Here is a 27645-nt window from a genome sequence, read left to right on the forward strand (position 1 = left end):
GACATCGTGAAAGTTGCAGACTTCAGGGATGCTCTCGAGGTCTTTAACTTCTTGGTTCTCATTAATGACCTGGGCTAGGAATGCTTGGCACTCCTTTCACAGAAGCTTTTGAGCTTTGATGCAGGAAATGATAAGAAGATTGGAGCTAAGTTTATCGCCATAGATCATGAGAGTCTGGCTAGAGGGGAGGTTGAGACAGATGGCTTTTTCATAACATAGGATATCAGCATGATTGGGACTCAACCAATCCATGCCAATTATAACATCAAAGCTCTTAATAGAAACTAGCATTAGGTCGATGGGGAAGGAATGATCGTTTAGGGTAAGGGTACATCCCATGAATATGTCGCTAGTGCTTTCTTTCTCATCGTTATCCATCTCGATGGTAAATGTTTCGGTTAATGGTTGGGGATTACTTTTAAGAAGATGTTTGAATGAATTGGCAACAGAATCGAAAAGGATACTAACATAAGAGTTGTCGAGGAGCAACGTACCCGAGACAACGGTAGGATCGTCAACTGTGTCTTCTCATCCCATAGCTAGGAATCTCCCAGTGTTACCCGATGTAGCTGCCTTGGGGCAGTTTCTCTTGAAATGCCCTACTTCCCCACATTCGTAGCAGGCCTGACCGACACCCGCTTCGGAAGATTGCTCTGTTGATTGGATTGGTTTTCTGTAGTTTCGAGCAAGGTGTCCCTTCTTGCCACAACTGTTGCAAAGTCTTTCACGACAGGGCCTGGGAGTACGATGATGATAGTTGTACTTACTGCACCATGGAAGAGTACCAGTGTACTCACTGGTAAGAGTCTGAGCGGTAGATCCAACGACAGAAACAGCAGCAGGGGTAGTAGCAGCATGGACTGCCACAATTTGCTATTTCTTAGAGGATCCTTGTGAACCTTGGGCCTTCCGTTTGTTCCAGAATTTCTTTTTACTACCACCACTACTTTTAACCGGCTCGAAAGTGGTGACCTTCTCATCAAGATTGTCTTCATGATCAATCAGGGTTTGCACCAGACATTTAGTGCTGTCAAACGTGTCTGGATTTGCAGCCAAAACATTCCCTTTGGTTGGCTAGGTCAACCCCTAGATAAATCTTTCAATCTTTTTACTTTCTGGGGTAACCATTCCCGGACAGAGAAGCGCTAAATCTTTGAATCTGGAGGTGTAAGCGGTGATGTCGGAACCCTTAATCTTTAGATTCGAAAGTTCATGCTCCAATTTCTGCAACTCGCCTCGCGGGAAGTACTCGGCAAGCAGAAGATCCTTCATGGCTTCCCAACCCATAGCATTGGCTACATGTAGGGTTGGGGATTTGACTCGACCGTTCCACCAAGTCAGGGCTTTATCAATGAAGGTGCAGGCGGCAAACTTCACCTTATCTGATTCAGAGCAGGTACAGATCTCGAAAATAGATTCGATTTTCTTGAACCATCGAATTAAGGAAATGACACCTCCAGTGCCATCGAAAGGTGTGGGCTTCGCATTCATGAAGTCCTTATAAGAACACTCCTTCCAGTGTCCCTGACTACCTTCTTGATTTTGAAGTTGGGTACCACCTCTTGGACCATCGGATCCACGAGGGTTCATTTGGGAGATGGCGGCTGCTACTGCGGCAGTAACACCAGCCTGGAACATCACATGATCAAATTGAGGAGGAGGTGGTGGAGGTGGAGGGTTGTTGTTGTTTGAGCTGGGTCTCTTTGTTGGAGTCATCTTGATCTATAATAGCCATGAAAGAGAGGATCATAAGTCCTCTGAATTGAATCAAGAGATATGGAACAAGAAATATCTCTTTATGACAGATATAAAGTTCTAGTAAACGATAAAATAGGAAAGAGTTATCAAAGCAGATAAATTATCGCTAAAGGAAGGGAGGAGTAGCATTAGTTTGAATGAATTTCTAAAAAGTACTCGGTTCTGACTAAGATACTCCCATAGTATCTTATGTTTCGGTGAATCGATGAATCATTGTTTGGGTCTTAGGTAAGTTTTAGGCATGTTGCATACCAGAGTCACTCCCAAGAACATGTTGGCTGTGTCTCGAATGAATATAGTTGATCAGGCTATATGTACTCTAGACACGACCACATAACTGCCTAGGTTTAACCGCAGCACACAACACTCATTTACTTATGTTTTGTTCTACACGTAGTTATGGATTCCGGTGGTTAGGTATAGTTGTATACTTTTGAAAATACTTATATTCTAAAGTATACTTTTAGTTCAGAGCACTTAGGCCCCTTACTGTTTATAGTCTTATACCATGTAAGGTTTGGTATACTAGTTCACTATAAACAAGGGCTCTGATACCAATCTGTCACACCCCGAAACCGATGGCGGAAACGTTCCGGGGCGGAGGACATCATGTAAGTATCACAACCAATGTACATAGTAAGCATAGTAACCACGAAACATTACGTTACATATGAATAATTACATTTGTTTAAAAGTAAAGTGATACATGTTTATCTATACAAAAGTTTGAACAAAAGTAAGACGTGTCTTCTAAAACGCTCCATCTTCTCCAAAACATCACGAGTACCTGTCTAATGTGGACCTGAGAATACAAGCAGTTTGAAAATCAGCATAAAGTTGGTGAGATCATAAGCTGTTTGTTTATGTAAAACGATCATGTTTCCTTTGGTTTTCTGAAAATTTGTTATCCAAGAAAATCCTATATTTTCTTATAAAGACAATTTAGTTAATGTTCTGAATTTCCGTTTGATACAATAGTAGATAGTTTAATACGTAAAACTATACATTGAAAGATCCCTGGGAAATACCATCCAGGACAACAGTAGGTAGTTTTAATATATAAAACTGTAGATTTAGAACCACTGGGAATACCATCCAATAAACTATCGATTAGAGAAGATATAGATTCCGCGAATAAACTTATATTTTTGATATTAATACGTATTGTGAGTCGGGTAACCATGCTAATATGACCATGAGACCTCCTTGATGTTCTTCAGGCGTCGGACGATATCCAGAATTTGTCACCCTAGGCGTGCCTGCCTAACTGTAGCTAGTAGTTTAGGTGTGGGATTATCAGTCCCGAATAGATCTATTCACAAATTGCACGCTCTCCCTCCAGGGGAATCTGGTTACACTTCCGGGGAGGATTTACTGTTGACCCGAAGGGTTTAATGAAGATACATCTCACAAGCTATATTAAATTATTCACAGTATATTCGGTGGTTGTCAAACATCATACAGTAATACAGTTTAATACAATGAAATTATCTGGCATGATATTCTAAATTAAACAAAGACAAACTGAATCAGACATAGTTTATCAATTAACATTGCATGTAATTTGTGTCTATAAAGCAAGAACTGAAGATCACAAATTATTCCCATAATAATTTGATTAGTTTAATTGTTTCCTTTACCGTAGTTGAAATCCGTGTCATATGATTTGATAAAACATCCCTTATGCTCCGCATAATACATAAGGGGTAAAGATATCTTAGAAGTTTTCCAGATATTTATAGAATTTCATCATTTTTAGGTTTCGAAAACATTTATAGTTTGCTTGTATCCCCCCCCCCCCCCCCTAAAAACATTGAAAACACGGAAAAAGGCGTAGGGGTATGAACTCACCAGTCGAGAAATGAGTCGGTTTGGATGCTAAGTGTCAATCTGGGGCTTGATAACGCGCGAGGTTCCTATGTAATATGAAATGGTACATAATTGTATATAATTAGACTTTGAATCACTAATTAGATAGGATTAAATACTTCTAGATGAGAAAACACTTCAATTCAAGCGTTTGGAGTGATCCGGGTAGCATCTATGGACGTGTATGTCTTGGATATGGAGTTTACTCTTCAAGAGTAAACTCCTTTAGGAGTTTACGGTCCAAATGACCAACTCCCCACGATTTTACGGCCGTAAACTCATGGTGGGGGTGTTCTTGGTTGCTAAATGTGACAACCTGAAAAACTCCTCGCATATAGTGTGTATTTTGGCCATACACCCTCTTGTATAGCCTTGTAAACCCTCATACAATCATATATGATTATAACACTTCATTATAAGTGTTTACTAGTCCCTATCATGGTCCCAAAATCATCAATTAGTTGTTCATAACACTAATTATATCCATACATGTGCCAATATATGCTAAATAGGCTTCGCGTGTGTACTCAAGTCACCACTTGACACCTAGCATCAAATCCAACTTTGTCATCAGAACCACTCACTACAGGTGAGTTTATACCCCTTTAATTAACCTTTGAAATACTTTTAAATGTTTTAAATACTTTTATGGGGGGGGGGGGTGGAATACAATTTGAATACTTATAGTTATTACATCAATCACATGTGATTAATAACTACAAAACCAATAATTTCATCACTGTTTCAAATGTTTATCAAACTGTTCTACTTCAAAATGCTTTACAAACTCTTTTACTTATCAAATGCTTTTATTTAAACTTTATTATACTTCTTATAAATTGCATGCCCATATATGTATAGATATATAAGAAATGTTTAAAGGGCTTAGGAAGGCCATCCGCCCTATTTCCTTTTCCTCGATTTGGATGTGGTCTGGTGGGATGTCGGGTAGCCGTCCGAGGGTCGTTTCAATATTAATTATATATCATATATGCATATATAGACATAACAGTACTTCCATATTCAAGCTTATCAGTTACATCATTAGTAAGTTACCATCGGGGTAACACAGGATTACACTTATACTATTGCTATATCAATGAGTCAGTTCATTCATGAGTCAATACTTATCACTATGAGAACATATACATTACATTACTATGAGTACATATACAACTTTACTAGAAAGGGAACATATACAACTATACTAAGAAGTGAACATATACAACTATACTAAGAAGAGAACATATACAATGATACTAGAACAGGAACAATACGTTACATATACATACATACACTTACATAAATGTGATCCAATGTATCGGAGTATGCCTTAAATGTCATGGCCCGAGTTGTAACCAAAGTCTCTTGGAGGGAGAGCGTGAGTTTGCGTATAGATCTATATTGGATTGACTATCCTACACCTTGCTGCTACCTACAGCCGGACCTGCAGGTCTGCGGGTTCCAAACGTCATATCTTTTTATGACCTACCTTTTTACGACCTACATTTGTCGTTGTTACTCAGTCGATAGTATGGTACAATTAATCACATGATACCTTAATATAAATCTGGTTTAAGGTAGTTAGTACAATTGTAGTTCTTATAATACAATACTACAATACTACAGTAATTTATCCTTTATATACATTTAGTGACTATTTCACTTAAACAATAATGTATAAACTATATTTTGATAATGATAGTTACACTTGGAAAATTACACACTCTTACGATAAACAAACATACAAAATAATTATGAACTCACCATCTTTATGCTGATGAACTCTTTCAAAATAATTTGTATTCTCAGGTCATCAGTAGACAGGTACCGAGACCAACTTTTGAGAAGATGGAGCGCTTTCAAGACTCATCTTATTATTTTAATTTACATTATTTTTGGTGTCTATAACTGTACAGAACACACTTGTATTCAAAGTTATATATTTAATGCAATGGATGATGTTGTTTGCTTGTTTACTATTACTGTGTTGTGATACATCACATGACGTCCTCCGCCCCAGAACGTTTTCCGCCATTCTCGGTTTTGGGGTGTGACAGATTGGTATCAGAGCATTGTTTATAGTGAATTAAGTATATCAACCCATAAAAGATATACTAAACTATAAACCCATTTGGGATTAAAACACTCTGACCAAGAGTCTTTACATTGAATACCAAAATATTTAATTAAGTATACTAGGCTGCATTCATACTAAAACCAGTGTCACAATGACAAGAACAAAAGTATTACGATTGTTAAATATCACAAGTAAGCTTGGGGATGTATGGTCAGTCTTGGGAATGCCATAGCCTGATCAACTATGCTGGTCCAAGGAGTGATTAGCATATGCCCTAGAATGGTTGTGATATGTTAACAAGTCTAAAAACTTACCAACACTACTATGATAAGAACATTAGAACAGAACTTAACTCTAAAATACTATAGGAGTATGTTGGGTCACTATAACTACATACTTGAGAACTAAAAAGGGTCTCTATCAAGTAGTTCAATAATTGTTAAGTGTGTACGCTAAGGTTATATGAAATTTAGGTATTATAGACTCAGAATCTGTGACCTTTGCCTCACTTCCTGTTCCTTGTTTGGTTGTGGATTTGGAGTTAGGGACACTTATTCGAATGGCTATCCTACTCTAATTTCATACAACTGGTATCCACTACACAAGTATTGACATAACTGATGAAGATCATCTTGTAATTATCTTAGTTTAGTACGCCTATTTATAAAAGATTCTTATATCCCTTTTCTCGCGTAGATATCATGGTTGGATTTCATCACGGCGACCCGTACTTCCCAAATGAAGACAATGCAGGATGGCTCGAAGCAGAGTCTGATGATGAGCACCAAATCCCGTTGGATGATCATCAAGCAGAAGGCTTCTCAAATGGATCTGACTCTGTGCTGGAAGTCAACAATCTACCTCCTGTAGGTCAAGCCCCGAACAACGATCCCCGATCAGCATTTCCAGGTCCCACTCCCTTGTGGGTAAACAACTTGAATCGCTGGAGCGACGAACAGGGGCAACCCTTACCTTACTTTAGGGACCGAAGCTTTTACAATGTTAGCAAAGGTGGTTCTGCGGGTAGAGCTCTGCCAGTCATTGTCCGTAGAATTGCTAGAAACGTCGAGCAAGGTCGAGCAGCCATCGACCGAGTCATGGAAATTGATGCCAACTCAGGCCTTAATACCGTCCGCATTCTACATCTAGAAGAAGTGCTCGAAAGGACGAGGAGAACCAATGACACACTGCGACAGCAATTAACCACCGAAATCGCAGAACTTCGAGTTCGCCAAAGAGCTCACGAACGACACCTCCGAGAAGTGGTTCATCAATTGGCAGATATGAGGATTCGTCCTAGGAATTCCCGTCATCGTTAGAATATGTCTAGTACATCTTGTCTTTAAAATTAAGAAATAGCCTTTAGTATCTGGGCTTGTGGTAACGTTTGTCTGTAAAATATTCCTAATTATCGGTACGCTAACTAGGAATTTAGTAACTGTCAAACTTTTCCGTATGGTATGATGTAAGACCTACTGTTAGGTCAATTTTTCCCTGAAACCCATTACATCAATAATACCAGTAATATTGACAGCTAACTAACCTGTGAGAAAAATTTTACACTTGCGTTTTCCTACTATTCTTCCCTATTGTGAATTAAATTCGTACACTCATTCAACTATTGGACTATGGCTATTTAGTCCATGTGTCACTCTCAACCTGCTTACAATTGTTTCTTACCATTGTATCTGTCTTTATAAACTTATAGCTGAAAGATGCCTCCTCGCAAATCTCCCCGAAATAACCCTACACCTCCTCCTCCGCCTCCGGTCATCGATACTGCAGCCCTAAATGCTGTCGTAGCCGCAGCAGTGGCAACCGCCACGGCACAGTATCACTCTACCGATGCCAGCAGAGGTGGAACCCCTGTTAACTCCAATCCGGTGGAAACTCCTGTGCGCTCGAGAGAGTGCTCCTACAAGGATTTCACCAACTGCAAGCCGAAGTCCTTTCATGGGACCTGCGGAGTCATTGCCCTCTCGCAATGGTTCGAGAAGACTGAATCAGTCTTCAAAATTTGTTCATGCCCTGCTACGAGCAAAGTCAAATATGCCGCATGCACCTTTGAAGGAAAGGCCCTGACGTGGTGGAACAGCCACGTTAAAGCTCTAACCCTTGTCGTAGCCAACGACATAGGCTGGGAAACGATGAAAGACCTCATGATCGAGGAATACTGCCTAAGGGGCGAAATCCAGAAATTGGAATAGGAGCTTTGGAGCCTAACCATGAAGGGCTCCAACATAGTCACATACACCGCCAGATTTAGCGAACTGGTGGCTCTCTGCCCCAATATGGTTCCCACTGAAGGGAAAAAGATTGAAAGATACATCTGGGGGCTGGTGCCTCTGTACCAAGGAAATGTTCTATCATCAAACCCTACTACTTTCGACAGTGCCAAGCGACTGGCACAGCGAATCATCGACCATGGAACCCACTCCCCAACAGCGACAACAACTCAAGCCGTCTCAGAACCCTCCAAACCCGCTGACTCTAAGCGGAAGTTCTGGGATGACAAGAAGAAGCAGCGAGCTGCCAAAAAGCAGCAAATTGTGGTTGTACACGCTGCAATAACCCTTACTGCTGCTACTACTCCGGTGAAGCAGTATGCAGGAAGTTTTCCTATGTGCAACAAATGCAACTTCCACCACAACGTCCCCTGCCGTGAAATGCAGTGTTCCAACTGCGACAAGAAAGGACACACTGTTCGTTTCTGTAGGTCTCCGGCAAGACCGATCACTTAAGTCCCTGGCTCAGGCGCGAGCCCAACCTGCTATGGATGTGGCGAAGCAGGCCACTACAAGAGGGACTGCCCCAAAGCAAAGAATGCAGGTGGGTCGGGGAGAGTACTGGCAATAATCCATGGGGAAGTGGTTGCTGACCCGACGGTGGTGACTGGTACGTTCCTTCTCGATAACTCCTATGCATGCATTCTGTTCGATAGTGGAGCGGAGCGAAGCTTCGTGAACCATAAATTTGCTCACATGCTTAAACATCAACCACACGCACTTAAAGAAAAATTCACGGTAGAAATGGCTAATGGAAAACTGAAAGCACCAAGAGCATATACTTAGGTTGTACCTTAACTCTAGGTAACCATTCATTTCCAATCGACCACATGCCGGTTTCAATTAAAAGCTTCGACGTAATCATCGGCATGGATTGGTTGAGTCTTCATCGCGCCGACATCATGTGCTTCGAGAAAGAAATCCGTCTAAACGTTCTGTCTAACAAAAATCTTATAGTCTACGGTGACAAACCCAGTACAAGTCTTCGTATTATCTCAAGTATTCAAGCACAGAAATACATGCATAAAGAATACCATGCATTCCTTGCTCACATCGTCGACACGAACCTCGAAACGAAAGAACTAAAGAACATCCCAGTAGTGAGCGACTTCCCCGACATTTTTCCAGAAGAGCTACCAGGATTACCTCCGCAACGATAGGTCGAGTTCAGAATCGACTTAATTCTATGAGCTACCCCAGTAGCTAAGTCGCCATACCGATTAGCACCAGCTGAGATGCAGGAATTATCTGGTCAACTTAACGAACTACTCAGCAAGGGCTTCATAACACCAAGCTTCTCGCCTTGGGGAGCACCAGTCTTGTTTGCTAAGAAGAAAGACGGATCATTACAGGGAACTCAACAAACTAACGATCAAGAATCGATACCCTCTTCCTCATATAGACGATCTATTTGACCAACTGCAAAGGGCGAGTTACTTCTCCAAAATTGATCTGAGATCCGGATATCACCAGTTACGAGTGCTATAGGAGTATGTTCCAAAGACAGCCTTCCGAACTCGTTACGGACACTACGAGTTTGTGGTGATGCCCTTCGGATTGACCAATGCGCCCACAGTTTTCATGGATCTGATGAACAGAGTATGTCGACCTTACTTGGATCAGTTCGTCATCGTTTTCATTGACGACATCATGATCTACTCCCGAAGTAAGGAAGAGCATGGCGATCACCTGCGACAAGTTTTATGAACTTTACAAACGGAGAAACTCTATGCGAAGTTCTCGAAATGTGAATTTTGGATCCGAAGAGTCGAATTCTTAGGACACGTGGTAAGCAAAGAGGGAATCCACGTGGACCCATCCAAAATTAAAGCCATTGAGAACTGGTCAGCACCGAAGACGCCTACAAAAATTTGTCAATTTCTAGGTCTCGCTGGCTACTACCACAGATTCATACAGAACTTCTCCCGAATAGCGAAACCTCTTACAACCCTAACCCAGAAAGGCGTTGCCTTTGACTGGGAAGAGAAACAAGAAAGAGCGTTCCAAACGCTCAAGCGAGCCTTGTGCACCGCACCAATACTATCCCTACCTGAAGGGATAGAAGACTTCGTGGTCTATTGCGATGCGTCAAACCAAGGGCTCAGTTGTGTTCTGATGCAACGGGGTAAGGTCGTCACCTACACCTCGAGACAGTTGAAGACACACGAAGTCAACTACACGACCCACGATCTTGAACTAGGAGCCGTGGTGTTTGCTCTGAAGATCTGGAGACATTACTTGTACGAGACGAAAAGCACTATCTTTACCGACCACAAGAGTTTACAACACATATTCGATCAGAAGGAGCTCAACATGAGACAACGACGGTGGGTCGAGCTACTCAATGACTACGAATGCGACATTCGTTATCATCCGGGTAAAGCCAACGTAGAAGCGGACGCCCTAAGTCGGAAGGAATATTTTGGTCGAAGAGTCAAGTTGTTGTCAATAACCATCCATTCACACTTGTCTAAACAAATTCATGCGGCCCAACTTGAAGCCATGAAACCTGAAAATGTGATGAGTGAACCCCTTAGAGGAATGGACAAGAATTTAGAAGCCAAGGGTGACGGAGCCTTATATTTCATACCGAATCTGGACACCGAAACACAGTGGTTTCCGAGACTTAGTCATGATTGAGGCGCACAAAACTCGGTATTCCATCCACCCAGGTTCAGATAAGATGTATCTAGATCTTAAAAAGCTATACTGGTGGCCTAATATGAAAGCAGAGATTGCTACCTTCGTAAGTAAATGCCTTACTTGCGCAAAGGTTAAGGTCGAATACTAGAAGCCCTCCGGCTTACTGCAACAACCAGAGATTCCAGAATGGAAGTGGGAGCGGATCACTATGGATTTCATAACCAAGTTACCCAAGACAACGGGTGGACTTGATACCATATGGGTCATCGTCGATAGACTGACCAAGTCTGCACACTTCCTGCCTATCAAAGAAACTGACAAGATGGAGAAACTTACGAGAACATACATTAGGGAAATCGTACGACTACATGGTGTTCCTATATACACTATCTCCGATAGAGATAGTAGGTTCACCTTAAGATTCTGGCAATCACTACAACATTCCCTGGGAACAAGGATGGACATGAGTACAGCCTACCATCCACAGACTGACGGACAAAGTGAGAGGACCATCCAAACACTGGAGGATATGTTGAGAGCCTGTGTGATTGACTTTGGAAAGGCATGGGATACTCATTTACCTCTTGTCGAATTTTCCTACAATAACAGTTATCATACGAGCATCAAGGCTGCCCCATTTGAAGCCCTCTACGGCCAGAAGTGCAGATCCCCTCTGTGCTGGGCTGAAGTGGGTGACACTCAGTTGGCAAAGGGGCAAACTTCTGATAGTACTCTCACAGGCCCTGAAATCATTCGGGAAACGACGGAGAAGATCGTTCAGATCCGCGAACGATTGAAAGCCTCCAGAGACCGACAGAAAAGCTACGCCGATAAACGTAGGAAACCGTTGGAATTCTAGGTGCGCGACCGCGTTTTATTGAAGGTCTCACCCTGGAAGGGATTGATATGCTTCGGAAAGCATGGAAAGCTAAATCCAAGGTACATTGGGCCTTTCGAGATTCTCGCAAGAATCGGCCTAGTGGCTTACAAACTCAATCTACCGAACGAACTTCGTAACGTACATTCTACCTTCCACGTTTCGAACTTGAAAAAAGTGTCTATCCGAAGAGACTCTTGTAATCCCACTCGACGAGATCGAGATCAACGAGAGCCTCAAATTTGTGGAAGAACCTATAGAGATCATGGACCGTGAGGTCAAGTAGACGAAACAAAGCCGTATCCCGATTGTGAAGGCTCGCTGGAACGCCAAGCGCGGACCGGAATTCACTTGGGAAAGCGAGGATTAGATGAAACTGAAATATCCTCATCTTTTTACTTAGTTATTTGTAATAATATAGTAACTTAAACTCAAATTTTGGGACGAAATTCCCTTGACAGGGGGATGATGTGACAACCCGAAAAACTCCTCGCATACACTCTTCAATTCTTTCCAATATTAGACTTATTTTACTATATAATAGTACCCTTTAGAGTCTAATGAAGCGTTCTAAATGTGATATAATCAAGGTAGGAGTGTTAAAAAGGGTTAACTCGAAGTGTAGGAATCAAAACCGGGCCAAACACTCCAACACATGGAGTGTGCGGCCACACACTTGAGTGTGCGGCCACACACTTGAGTGTGCGGCCACACACTCTTGTTTGCGGCCTCACACCCTTTCCAACCACACACTCCACCTATATATGCCACACTTGAATCATTTTTGAACACTTCGTTTCTTCAAGCATAGAACACGAAATCCTCTCAAGTATCATCCATTCTCCTTGAAGATCTTCATAAAAAGGTACCAAGAACACCAAGAACACCATCTGGCCGCACACATGGCAGCACACATGGCCACACACAGGGCCTCACACATGTGTTGGCAGCACACTAGGCTGCACACCTGGCCGCACACACACATATAGTGTGTATTTTGGCCATACACCCTCTTGTATAGCCTTATAAACCCTCATACAATCATATATGATTATAACACTTCACTATAAGTGTTTACTAGTTCCTATGATGGTCCCAAAATCATCAATTAGTTGTTCATAACACTAATTATATCCATACATGTGCCAATATATGCTAAATAGGCTTCGCGTGTGTACTCAAGTCACCACTTGACACCTAGCATCAAATCCAACTTTGTCATCAGAACTACTCACTACAGGTGAGTTTATACCCCTTAATTAACCTTTGAAATACTTTTAAATGTTTTAAATACTTTTAGGGGGGGGGGGGAATACAAGTTGAATACTTATAGTTATTACATCAATCACATGTGATTAATAACTACAAAACCAATAATTTCATCACTGTTTCAAATGTTTATCAAACTATTCTACTTCAAAATGTTTTACAAACTCTTTTACTTATCAAATGCTTTTATTTAAACTTTATTATACTTCTTATAAATTGCATGCCCATATATGTATAGATATATAAGAAATGTTTAAAGGGCTTAGGAAGGCCATCCGCCCTATTTCCTTTTCCTCGATTTGGATGTGGTCTGGTGGGATGTCGGGTAGCCGTCCGAGGGTCGTTTCAATATTAATTATATATCATATATGCATATATACACATAACAATACTTCCATATTCATGCTTATCAGTTACATCATTAGTAAGTTACCATCGGGGTAACACTGGATTACACTTATACTATTGCTAAATCAATGAGTCAGTTCATTCATGAGTCAATACTTATCACTATGAGAACATATACATTACATTACTATGAGTACATATACAACTTTACTAGAAAGGGAACATATACAACTATACTAAGAAGTGAACATATACAACTATACTAAGAAGAGAACATATACAACGATACTAGAACAGGAACAATACATTACATATACATACATACACTTACATAAATGTGATCCAATGTATCGGAGCATGCCTTAAATGTCATGGCCCAAGTTGTAACCAAAGTCTCTTGGAGGGAGAGCGTGAGTTTGCATATAGATCTATACTGGATTGACTATCCTACACCTTACTGCTACCTACAGCCGGACCTGCAGGTCTGCGGGTGCCAAACGTCATACCTTTTTACGACCTACATTTGTCGTTGTTACTCAGTCGATAGTATGGTACAATTAATCACATGATACCTTAATATATATCTGGTTTAAGGTAGTTAGTACAACAGTAGTTCTTATAATACAATACTACAGTACTACAGTAATTTATCCTTTATATACATTTAGTGACTATTTCACTTAAACAATAATGTATAAACTATATTTGGATAATGATAGTTACACTTGGAAAATTACACACTCTTACGATAAACAAACATACAAAACAGTTACGCCTTGGTAGAAGGCTAATTTTATATAAAATATAGGTTTTTCTGAGAGATTCAAACTTTTACAAACACTTACAAACATTTACATACATTTTCCAAACATTTACATACATTTTACAAACTTACACTCGAGACATGTTTAAACGTTTTTATAACAAACACCGACACTAAAATACTTATGAACTCACCAGCTTTATGCTGATGAACTCTTTCAAAATAACTTGTATTCTCAGGTCATCAGTAGACAGGTACCGAGACCAACTTTTGAGAAGATGGAGCGCGTTCAAGACTCGTCTTATTATTTTAATTTACATTATTTTTGGTGTCTATAACTGTACAGAACACACTTGTATTAAAAGTTATATATTTAATGCAATGGATGATGTTGTTTGCTTGTTTACTATTACTGTGTTGTGGTACATCACATGACGTCCTCCGCCCCAAAACGTTTTCCGCCGTTCTCGGTTTTGGGGTGTGACACTAAATGGCCTTATAACACTTGCGGGTTGATGCTAGACTTGGTTTCAAGGCTTTTGAATGAGATTTGAACATCCTAAGGACCATTTGAGGAGTTTACAGAAGTAAACTATGAGTTTACGGCCGTAAACTCTTGTGTTCCATGTTTTAATGTGTTTTGGTGGTCCTAGGTAAATTACAATGCACATAGGAAGGTTCTACGGTTGATTCCATGGCCATACAAGGTGTTAAAGGCACTTTAACACCCATTGGAGGAGTTTATGGTCTAAGAAGGGGTGTTTATGGTCCAAGAATACTCTTGGGCCGTAAACTCAAGTTTGTCGCATTTGTATATGTTTTGGTGCATTTCTTGAAGGATTATAAGGTTCTATGCACTCATGGAAGCTCATGGAAGCTTTTGGAGGTGTTTAAGGGCAATTTAACACCTTAAAAAGGCGTTTATTGGCCATGAATGAGGGTTTATGGTCCAAGCATGATCTTGGGTTGTAAGCTCATGTTCATACATCAAATGGTACGATTTTGGTGCTCTAAGTCCATTCCTGTAAGTCCAAAGGTCTTAACTAAGCACTAGAAGTGATTTGGAGGGGTTTTGGGGCTTCAAAACCCTCTTTAGAGGTTTTCACGGTTTTGGGAGGTGTTCCCAACCGTAAACACATGTTCATGGGTGCTTTTAGTAGTTTAAACACAAATTTGAATGTTATACGAGCTTAGAAACAGCTAGGATAAATTTCTTACCAAAATGAAGCTTGAAAGGGGGATTTTTGGCTCAATTTCGAATTTTAGAGAGAGAGAGTAGTGAGAGAAAGTTATGAGGTGGGCAAAAGTATTCAAAAGTTGTCCACTCAACCTTTATATAGAGGTTGGGTTTGAGACTCGGTGGAATTCTACCCGATACTGACGTAAAACGGGGTTTTTGGTCGTACCCGATTAAGTTACCGTAATCACGACTTAGATGAACTAAATATTTTCCAAACGAAAATGGAAAATATTTTAATGTTTAAAATGTATCCCGACACTTATGAAACCTAAATAGAAGTCGCAATTAAATTAGATTAAAACAAAGTTAACGAAAAAAAATTGAAACGTAACGACTTTATTTACAGAAACGGGTTACAGTGACGGAATAAATTATGGGTTGTCACAATATTCACCTGTATAATCACTTCTTAGTACTTAAATCTTTTTATTGAGTTGATTCTCAGCTTCACTTTTATACACTTTTAACTTGTCTATCATATCATCTTTACTTTTAAGTAAATAGACATAACATAGTTTAGTGCAATCATCAATAAAAGTGATAAAGTACTTAGTTCCACCTATAGATGGACCTGAATTGTGAATTAATCCAAGGGGTTTAGTTTTCCTTTCAAAGAACTTGAACGATTGGCATGTTGACTTTGATTCAACACATATGTTGCATCCATATTTTGACTTAAATGTATCTGTTCAAATTTGATTAACCATCTTAATATGTCAAAATTAGCATGCCACACATTAGGAGACTCAAGTAAGTAAGCAGAATAATTAATCCTTTCATTGATTTAAGCCTTATAAGCCATTACATGAAATTCTAAACATTCCACCATCTGCATAGCCCTTTCCTACAAACATAACCTTTTGGGTTAATACAAACTTAATGGATCAAACACCAAGAAAAATCCATGATTGTTCAACAACCATCCAAAGACCAAGTTCTTCAAAATCTCTGAAACATAAAACACATCATTAGGTGTTTTTTCTTTTATGGGTGATATCATTTCTGTAATATTTTAAACACCAAATTTAAGTGCTTAGAATCACATTTCCAAAAACAACTTTTTGCCTCAACTTGTACAAAAATATTAAATATGCATAACTTTAAAGTTCTTGAACCACTCCCTTATTGAGCAAACATAACGAGTAGCACCTATTTCAGTCCATCACTTAATGGAGTAATCCATAGAGTTCACCTAGGAACTCATTACTTTATAGATGGTGACATTTCAGAAATCATTTATACACTAAATATAATTGTTAAACTTACAATTTCTAGATAGCATTACTGCCTCTTTCTTGGACAAAACTCAACAGAATTCAAAATCTATATTTCAACAATTATGAAACTTCATTTCTAATGCAAAAATACAAAATTCTGATGCAGAAATTCTAAAACTTGATTTCTGATGCAGAAAACAGATGAAAATCTTCTAATATAGAAATTTTGAAGCCTAATTTCTAATGTAGAAAATTGATGCAAAATTCTAAAAAGGAATTTGATTTAAACTTCTGATGCAAAATTTTGATGTTTAGAATTGATTTCGGATCTAAAAAAGATACACATTTCGAATGAAAATTGATGAAATCAGAAATTATGATGAATAAAAACGATTGAATATCTAACATCAAATCTGATCTAAAAATCTCAAAATCTGAAATCAAAAAACTGATTCTGGAAATTGGGAATCTGAAAAATGAAATGTGATATCTGAAAACAGGAATAATGAATTCTAAATTCTGAAATCAGCAAACCATTTTTGAAAAATCTAGAATCTTAGAAAACTGGTTCATAAATTTTAAACCAACAAATATGATGTTGTTTTTTCAAAATCTGATGCAATTTTTCAACAATACTAAAAAACTGTGTTGTTTTCTAGCTAAAACTATAAAAATGGTTGTTTTTTCAGGAATATGATGTTGTTTTTCTAGTTTTCAGGGTTGTTTTACTGATTTTAATGTTGTATTTCAATGAAACCAAGATGCTTTCAAATTTCTAAAGTTGTTTTACATTAAATTGAAGTTGATTTTTTACTAAACAAAATTGTTTTTCACAAAACAATGTTGTTTTTAACAAAAAAAAAATTGTTTTAATGCTGTTTTTGACTAAACAATGCTATTTTTACACAATAATGATGTTTTTAATAAAATAAAGATGTTTTAAAGCTGTTTATGACTAAAAAAACTGTTTTCCCCAAAACAATGTTGTTTTTAACAAAATCGACCAAGAACAACAAATTAAAAAAATTGTTTTTCTAGACTGTTGTTAAAACCAAAAATAAAACAACAAAACCATTTTTTCTTTCGTAGTCTATTTTCCTCGTGAAAATCGTACAATATCAAAATAACATAAAAAAATTGTTTCCGATTTCTAGTTCGTTTCATACAAACGAATTTGTTTAAGATTGTAAGAATAATATTACGGAAATATATGAAAGCGAACAAGAAAACACAAAAACTGAGGCATGTGCTTAGAACATTGTTCTTAAAACAAATTCACCCACTACTAGGTGTTTGTTTCGCATAACCACCTGAATCCTCAATAGGCCTGGATTTTACCTTTAACTCAGTAAGAAAACAAAGAACGTAAAATAGAGAAGAAGAGAATTTTTGTATTCTTAGTGGTGTCCTCAAATGGTTGTAGAGTAGTGGTATTTTTACCACACATTTTATAACCTTCCATTAAAACACCTCTATTAATTACAAGATTAATGTGTGTTAACATGTAATTAAATTGTAATATTAATAACAATTTTTGTTACCAAAGAAAAACGTTTGCAAGAAAAGTCTATGAAATTTTATTTTCTTTCTCCCACCCATTAAACTATTATATTTACTTCTTCCAATATCCTTATTTTAATGATTAATTTCTCATTCATATAAATCCATTTTGGACATGTTAAAAACAATGGGGAAACCCCATTTTTATAAATTGGTTAATAGCAATTTCGATTAATATATATATATATATATATATATATATATATATATATATATATATATATATATATATATATATATATATATATATATATATAGGTTCAATAGAAAACAAAAAAACCCTAAAAATTCATAAAAATGCATAAAAAAATACATAGTGATTACAATTTTTTTTTTCTTTTTGAAAAAATTGCACCTGTTATTACAAATTCGCTGAATTTTTTTTGAAAAAAAACGAATTTAAAAAAATGTTGATTTTTTTTAACGGATTTTTAAATAAATGTGCGATTTTTTCATATATAAAATCAAAAACAAAAAAAAAAAGTTTTGTGATCTCTAAGTATTTTTTGATACATTTTTATGATTTTTAGGTTTTTTTTGTTTTCCATATATATAACCATTCTCTCTCTCTCTCTCTCTCTCTCTCTCTCTCTCTCTCTCTATATATATATATATATATATATATATATATATATATATATATATATATATATATATATATATATATATATATATATATATATATATATATATATATATATATATATATATATATGTCTTAACATAAATGTAAATGTTTGTTGTTGTAGTAATTAATAAAAATTGTGTTTCATGTATATGCCAACCCTTCTCTTCCATTGTTTTTCTGGTAAATTCCTCTTGCGTCTATGATTTGTCTTTTAAATCATGAAAAAAAGCTCATGAACACCGTCTATTTCAATTTTTATTAAATACGAGCACTTTTCATAGTTTATTTATTTATTTTTATTTTTTTCAATTTCAGTTTGTGAAACACAAGTCACTCTATACATGAGAAGTGGTTGATTGTTGATGTGCATGTAGGATTACGTTTGGCACAAAGTGAACAATAAACACTCATTCTGATTAGTTAGTGTTATATGCTTCAAAATTATGATTATTAATTTTTTGTATAGATGTTTTGCTTTCTTTGTAAGGATTAATTGTTGTTGTACTTTTTAGAGCAGACTAATTGAGAAGATTTAGACATCGAATATGATTTTAGTGAACTCTATAAGGAATACACTTGTATGCCTAAATGGGATGCTAATACTCTGATTTTCAAAGGTCAAGTCCTATCATGTGTAAAATGCAGAAATAGGACCAATGAGAGGATAAATGGATCATGTGTAAAATGTACAAATGGTAATGGGGGTGGGGGGTGGGGGGGGGGGGGGGGGGGGAGTAAAACGGGATCGGATCTAATAGTACACAATATGTTGTTCATTGATTGGATGGTTAGATAAATAAAGGTTTTCTGTTTTTTCCCATCTTTCTATAAAGGGCATTCAAGTTGGATTTTCTTCATATCGTGGATCACATTATGGTTCTCACTAAGGGTGCAAACGAGCCGAGCCGAGCCCGAACCTGGTCAGGCTCGGCTCGGGTTCGTTTAAGTTATATGAGGCTCGAGCTCGACCTCGGCTCGATTCGAGCTTTCTTGTACTGAGCTTAGCTCGAGCTCGTAAAGAATTATAAAAGCTCGGCCCGGGCTCGGGCTCGACTCGTTTTTTATCTTACGTGTCTAAATAAGCTTAACCTCAGCTCGAGCTCGTTAACAAGCTCATTTACTAATACCCTAAATCCATAATTCTTTTAATATGTTTTTATTTTAATATATATATAAATAATAATAAATAATATTATAAAAGGCTCGCGAGCCTAATCGAGCTTAATGACATAGGCTCGAGCTCGAGCTCGTTTAATAAGCGAGCTTAATATTAAGCTCGAGCTCGGCTCGGGCTCATTTAAAATCGATTTTGATTTGAGCTTTTAACGATCCGATCCCGAATAGCTCGCGAGTAGCTTGGCTCGTGTGCACCCTAGTTCTCACTTACTCCATAATAAATGTACTTTGTTTTTTTATGAATTATAGTAACGTGCCTACATAGCTTGGAATCGACTTAATTTTGGAATGGACATAAAATTTGGAACACTGAAATGGGATTGGGAATGGAATTAGACATGTAACATATACAATGGTTGAAATATTGAATGATAGGGATGAACTAAAAATTTTAAAAATGCACCATTCTTTAATTTCTATACAAAATACCAATGTACTTTCAAGTTGTACCAAAATACAACAACCTACCTAAACTTTTTAACAAAAAGAAAAAGTTACTTCTATTTTTAAACATAAAAAGCCCTATACATCTTCATTATTATCTGAAATAACAATGCACTTTCATTATTTACCATAAATAGCAATGTACAACAACAATTTACCATAAATAGCAATCTACTTATAGTTTTCGGAAAAAAATAACATAAAGATTTTAGAAACAATATGTGAGCACTTTTGATTTTTTCTAAAATAGCAATGTACGTTCATGTTTTACCATAAATAACAACCTACTGTTACTCCTTACTTTCCATTTGGGTTTTGTTTACTTTCATATTTTCTTAGTAATGTTAACTGCAATTAGATTTTACTTGTGCGTGATTTCATTATCAATGAACCATTTGATGTTCATTCTTTTATCTAGTTTATTCTTCTTTGTTGTAACAATTTGTGCATAACGTGGCTTCGTGTTGATAGACTGAAAAGATTTTGAAGGTGGACACTTTACATGGTTTTTAGAATAACTCATTTTTATTCTACATTTGAGTAAAATTTAATCTTATTGTGTGTTTTTAGGGGAGGAGGTTGCCTTCTAATATTTCCATTTAGTTTCTATACAAGGCCACGGTAAGAGTTTGTTAGTCTAAGAAAAATAATCCAAAACAAAAGTAATCGAGTCTTCAAAATATTTTTGTTTCTTTGAATAGAATGCATGTTAAATTTCAAGATTTTAGAGATCTTTATGGAAATATTTGAAAGTTTGAGAGTGTCAAGATTTTAGAGATCTCTAATATTAGAGTAAGATGTTGTAAAAGAAATAAATTAAAACCGGCTTTTACAATGCTATATGGGAACACAAGAGAGTAAATGGCTGTTTGGCAGAATCTGAATTTTTAAGATCTGGATTTTTAAGAGGACTGAATTTTTAAGAATGTTTGAATTTTAAGATCTAAATTTTAACATGTTATTTGGTTGGAACCTCTGATTTGTTGTGCTGAATTGTAAAAATGACCATTTCACCCTTATGTATAATTATTTGTTAAATTCAAAAATAAACACAAATCTAAATCAAACCATGTCTATCAGTTTCATCTCTATATTTAATTCTATCAAGTAACTTCCAAAAGTAAAAAATTCATGATTTGACAGTAATATAAATAACAAAAAGAAGAAAACAGATCAAACTCAGCTCCAAAGTATGATCTTGGAATCCAAGGTTGACCCCTTGGCCATGGGTTTATCAATTTGATTGTCAATATCCATTTGCTCCAAGATTGTTGATATCAATATGCAATTAATAGAATCTGTAAACTACCACAAATACCTATTAAAAGACTTTGATGTTATAACACAAGTTCTATTCCCCAACCTTATTCATCCACCTGCCATCAAATTGAAGCAAAGAAAGTGTAGATTTTGGTTGAGTGCCTCTACTAAACCCACCATATACAAAAATTGCCATCATTAATTCCATCCATTATCTCTATGACATAAATCCTTGTTGATCCGTCTCTTTAATTAAAAACGCGGACAGGGGCAAGAAGGAAAAGAAGAGTATCCATGTTCTTGTCCTATTTTTGACCCACAATTTCGATTAGAGTAGATGGGTGCTAAAGGGCGGCTATTTCAAGAAGAAAATCGAAAAAAGAACACCAATTTCTGAAAATAATTACCAAGAACAGAAGGTGGAGACGATGGTGTGCAGGAGTCGATTTCCTCCCCTGCTCAATCGATCCATTGTGTATATACCGGTCAACCCAGGCAATGAACTCATATAAGACTAATTAACCAAGTTAAAATGCATTATATAACCCGGTTTTGCAACCGGGTCTGATGCAGGCGGGTCATATGTGAGCACTAATTGAGCCCAGTTTTAAACCAGGTCATATAAGATAAAATAGAGCCTGATTCTCTTTAAAAAAACCGGCTTCTATATGGCTTATAGAAACATATTTGTTCCCAAGCAACCAAGTTGTATGATATTAAGAAACGGGTCCTTTATATCGTATATGCCTAGTTGTAGATAACTACTGCACATTGACATTAAACAATATCAATAGCATTAAATAAAACAATCCTTAAAAATACTTAAATACAATCACAATACATTTAATCAGGTGATGAAAAGCTTTGCAAGCACTGCAAGAGTAAAGTAACATGATTGGTCCTTGTAATATCAATTCTATCATTCTAGCTTCCACTGTAATATTTACAAAATGCACTAGAGCTTTCATTATAACATGATTTGGAAGTCTAACAAGCAATATGGTTATAGGAGTGGTCATGGATTATTAGAATTCTATTAACGTATTTGCGTATACGATACTGATAAACAAAAATATTGGGTTCAATACCAGATACTTACGGTTTATAAATTGTCACAACTCGAGCCATGAACAACCATATTTAGTTTCTAAACCAAAACCATGATCCAAAAACCCGCATTAGAACCAACTAAAGATATCAACTGATCAATGAAAAATTTCATGAAGATATCAACTGATCAATGAAACTTAATGCTAAAAATCAACACCACTTTATAAACATATATAATCAATAATAGCGCAAATTTCACATTTACTCCACCGACAAACAGTGAAAATAACAAAAAAAAAAAAAAAACGGTACATAAGAATAACTCTAGACAATGAGCAACTCTAAGCAAGATAATTAAGAACTGAAATAAGTAAAATAAATGTAGAACACTAACTAAACCTTTCGAGCAAATTAGATGTTAAGTTACGGGCTATGACCTTTTTGTTGATCGTCAGTGAAGTCTGAGCCTTCATAATATATATATATATATATATATAGACCATAGAGCACAAAGTTCGGAAGTGGAATGGGAAAAGAAGTGACACATTATGGCAGCATAAAGGTAGTAAAAGCTCCAAAGCTTTGGTAGGATTTTGGGGGAAGATCTCTTTTCCATATGAGCGTTAATTTCAAAGTGAATATACAAACAAATTACAACAAACCTTGTTAAGCATCAAACTCAAACATTTTCCCACCAATAGCAAATTACACGTAAAATTTAAAAATCAAAAAACAAACCGTGTGAAAATAGATCCCTTAGAACAAATAATACCTTTTTCGGTGGCAGCTAACTAGGTAGCAATGCGAAGAAGGTGAAGTGGAGAACCGGTGAAACAGCTGTACATTATGCCACAAAAAGGGAGTAGATGAGACGAGCAGGAAAATTTGTTTTTCAATTCAAAACATACACTGATGTAGAGTTGCAATTTAGGAAATCAAAATGTTTAAGGTATTTGGAGGAATGTAGATTGGGTAGAGAAGGAAAGTAAATGAAAATTTCTAATATGTGTCTATTAATTATAGGTAATATTATGATAATTAAACCTGAAATACATTAATTATGAAAAATATTTTTTCTAATTAATAAATTTTAAATAGTAATATTTTTTATAATTAATAGTTTAATTAATGTTTTTTATGCGTCGCTCTTTCCTGGTTAGTGGGTCTTATTAGGAATTTTGTAGTAGTGATTAACTTTATGTTAGTGACCCACAATGAGAAACCATATTAGAATCAAGAATTTCTAAGCTACACAAAACTTTGTCTCAGTGGTGTTAATGGAAGACCAAAGACCTGATTAGAATTTCAAAATTTCAAACATATACAAGATCAACATACCCCACGTCTCAACAATTCTCATGACTTTAAAAACAATAATAAATAAATAGTAAGATAAAAGAAAATCACTATAAATAGAGATGACGACTATGAACCTCGTACAAGCATCTCAAGATTTGAACGTACTCGTTGTAATGGAGTCTAAACTCTTTCTTCCCTTTTCATGTATCCTCTTTCTTGCTTCATTTATGCTACCAGTTCTTTCGCATGTTCAGGACCCTCATTTACGACCAAACGGGTTATCGGGTAATAACACAAACCCGTCACCTTTTGGGTATCTTAAAGCCATGCAAGGGTGTCGTAAGGGTGATACAGTGAAGGGGATTCGTGACCTTAAACTGTATCTTGCTCGTTTCGGATACCTAAACTACCAGAAAAACCCTAATGCCACAGATCTTGAAAAAGATCATTTTGACGAGGAGCTTGAGGTAGCCATCAAGTCGTACCAGGTCTACTACCACTTGAACGCCACCGGGACGCTTGATGGGCCAACGGTGTCACAGATGGTGATGCCTCGTTGCGGGTGCCCTGATAAAGTAATTCACAAGCACACCGATCATAACTCGTTACCCAAAGTCTCCCTTTACAAATTCTTTCCCGGAACACCAAAATGGAACCGTGGTCATCTAACTTATGCTTTTGGACCAAGTTTCCCAACCCAATTCATGTCAGCTGTTGATTGTGCTTTTCGAAAATGGGCTACTGCTTCTTCTGGATACTTCACGTTTTCAAGAGCAGGAAGTTATCAAGGTGCTGACTTAAAGATTAGTTTTCAACGTGGAGACCATGGAGATGGGAGTCCCTTTACTAGTCAAGTATTGGCCCATGCTTTTTCACCTTCAGATGGAAGATTCCATTATAATGCGGATCATAATTGGGCTATTGGAGCAGTGCAAGGTGCTTTCGATGTGGAGAGTTTGGCTTTACACGAAATAGGGCACCTTCTTGGGCTTGGTCATAGCGAGTTTCAAACCTCGATAATGTGGACTAGTTTCGGTCCAGGGGCCACGAAAGGTTTGACCACTGACGACATTCAAGGGCTCCGTACTCTATATGGTATTTAGATTGAAGAACATAAGGACGCATAATTATAGTGATTACATGTATGTTTTATGATTGTGTTTACATGTGTGTGTTATGATAACGAATATCTATAATGAATAAGTCAATGTTAAAACCTGGTTTTTAATTTATTTGGTGTGACTATCGGATGAGGTGTAAACCAATTTAATTGTCGTCTCAATCCTTTTTTGGAAATTTCAATGCATTTATATATACTTGTATTCATATATTTCCGGTCGGTGTTTAGATGATTTGATGTGACGATCGGTCCTTAACTTGTATTCATATATTTCCGGTGTTTAGATGATTTGGTGTGATGATCGGTTCTTAGTAAACCGGTTCAACCGTCAGATCAATTATGTTTTTCTAAATTTAATGCATTTTATATATACTGGTATTCATATATGCATACAAAACTTGGAATTGAAATTGATTTCAAGATGTTCAAATATTATAAAAAACATAATCATAAGTTTTAGATCAATTGAAATACATTATAAAAAAGACACATAAATTATAATATCAAATCAAAATACAGTTTACGATGAAACTAAACACATCCACTACAAGAAATTCAACCTTTAGCGGCGACACCAATAGCGACAACATAGGTCTTTAGCGGCGACTATTTCATTAATCGTCGCTAAAGACTCATGTCACCGCTATTGTTCTCGCCGCTAAAACCTCAATGATACAGATCCGTTCTTTGACGTTTTGGTAGATACGAACCGTCTGATCGTGGTTATAATCCAACGACTAAGGTACTCGTGGAAGAGATAAAGGAAATACCGGCGAATTTTGTGGCCGCTAAAGACCTAAAATAGTTGCCGCTAAAGATCGAAAAATGACGCAGTAATAATTTCCTCCTGATAGTCGCCGCTATTGAGAACTGTCGCCGCTAAAGCCTAAAGTGTCACCAATAAAGGCGTCGCCACTAAAGGTCGACACACTTAACCCCAAAATCGTTGATCTTCTCTAATTTTCTCTTCTGTTTCCAACGACTAGGGTGCTTGTGGAAGAGATAAAGGAAATATCGGCGACTTTTGTCGCCGCTAAAGACCTAAAATAGTCGTCGCTAAAGATCGAAAAATCACGCGGTAATAATTTCCTCCTGATAGTCGCCACTATTGAGAACTATCGCCGCTAAAGCCTAAAGTGCCGCCGATAAAAGCGTTGCCACTAAAGGTCGACACACTTAACCCCAGAATCGTCGATCTTCTCCAATTTTCTCTTATGTTTCACTACAAATCCCGTTTCTTTCTCTCGTCTGCGTCACTTCCTTCGCCACTTTCGTCGATTAGAGTAGGATATTTTCACATTTATCAATTTTGGGTGAAGATACCATTGGTGGGCAAGGATTTTCCGGTGAGGACCAACTTTTTTCCGGCGAGACCAAGGATTTTCCGGCGAAACCAAGCTTTTGCAAGTCAATTTCCGGTCCCTTTTCTCTTGTAACATTAATTTTAAACTTATTTGAGTGGTTAATTGCAAAAAAAAATCAATTTCAGTTTTGTTGATTTTGTTCCCGACCACCACCCGCCACCACTGGACCACCATACACAACCACAAGTTCTTTTACTTCTATTTATTGTGAAATATTAGTTTAATTGCAAAATATATGTAGTTGTACCAATTATTTGAAAATTGTCATATGTATGTATATTTGATATTTGTATATGATTATATGTAAATTTGGTGTGTATAAATCAACGTATGTGTGTTTGATGTATATGTGGTATATGAGTATTTGGTAGAAGTATGATGTTATTATCTATATATGTGAAATTATGTCTATTTGGAATAACTAGGATGTTATTATATGTGTATGTGAATGTATGTATTTTTGTTGTATATTTTGTATATGAATGTGAAATTTGTGTATTTTGTATAAATATGTTATTATCTATATATGTGAAAGTATGTGTATTTGGTATAAGTATGATGTTATTATGTGTGTATGTGAATGTATTTGTATGTGGTGATTAATTGCAAGATATTTTCAATTTCAGTTTTTGATTGACTTAAGTTTAATTGTTGTATATGTTGATTGAAATAAGCAACTTGTTAATTGTTGTATATTTATTTTACTACATTATAAAGCTAACATTATACTAGAGAAAGTATATGTTGATTGAAATAAGCAACTTGCAAGAAATAACAATGTACTTTGGTTTTTTGTCTTAGTTTAAAAATAGCAATGTACTTTGGCATCATTAAATGCATGTGGATTTGGTAAATGTGTTTTCGTCCCAAGTGCAATAAATAACAATGTACTTTTGGTATATCTTGTATTTAAGTGCAAGAAATAGTAAGGTACTTTGGTAGTTTTTGTTTATGTTTGATAATTTAACTTATAATTTATATACGTTGTTATTTACTGTGTAGTTGGAAAATCTTCGGGCATTGCTCAATGACCCGACATGTAGGGAGGAATTTTATTTGTTTTTTCAATCACAGAATAATCAATGAGGAAATGATGAGAACGAAGATGATGATATGTAGGGAGGAGCTTGATTTGTATGTTGTACTTATTGTCACACTTTGCTACTTGTTAGAATTATAAAACTTACTTTGCTACTTGTTAAATTAATAAAACTTACTTTGCTACTTGTTAAAATTGTCAAACTTTTGGTTGTTTTATTTTGGTATTAAATTAATTATAACAGTATTCGGTATTTAATTTGATGTTGTTATGTAATTTTTGGTATAGAATTAATTATGACAGTATTTGAAATTAATTATACCCAAAATCCCTAATATAAAAAAAATGAAAAACGT

At 36.6% G+C, this 27645-nt stretch overlaps 1 protein-coding gene and 1 long non-coding RNA gene across 2 annotated transcripts; one reads left to right on the plus strand and one right to left on the minus strand.

The window, feature by feature from the left end:
- Positions 1 to 21215: 21215 nt before the first annotated feature.
- On the minus strand, positions 21216 to 21914 carry LOC144998529 (uncharacterized). Its single transcript, XR_013660359.1, has 2 exons — positions 21825 to 21914; positions 21216 to 21533 (listed from the first exon to the last, which is right to left on the minus strand). It is a non-coding gene; the product is annotated as an uncharacterized LOC144998529 (long non-coding RNA).
- Positions 21915 to 23919: 2005 nt separating this feature from the next.
- Positions 23920 to 25009, plus strand: LOC144997569 (metalloendoproteinase 2-MMP-like). Its single transcript, XM_078957462.1, has one exon. The coding sequence runs from the start codon at positions 23940 to 23942 to the stop codon at positions 24867 to 24869; it is 930 nt and encodes a 309-aa protein (XP_078813588.1). The 5' UTR covers positions 23920 to 23939; the 3' UTR covers positions 24870 to 25009.
- The last annotated feature ends 2636 nt before the right edge of the window (positions 25010 to 27645 follow it).

The sequence above is a fragment of the Lactuca saligna genome, chromosome 5 (assembly GCF_052625555.1).
Source record: "Lactuca saligna cultivar CGN05327 chromosome 5, ASM5262555v1, whole genome shotgun sequence".
Classification (NCBI taxonomy): Eukaryota; Viridiplantae; Streptophyta; class Magnoliopsida; order Asterales; family Asteraceae; genus Lactuca; species Lactuca saligna.

Bases quoted from the DNA above. Each gene is read 5' to 3' on its own strand.
- LOC144997569 (XM_078957462.1), top strand. From the start codon at position 23,940: ATGGAGTCTAAACTCTTTCTTCCCTTTTCATGTATCCTCTTTCTTGCT.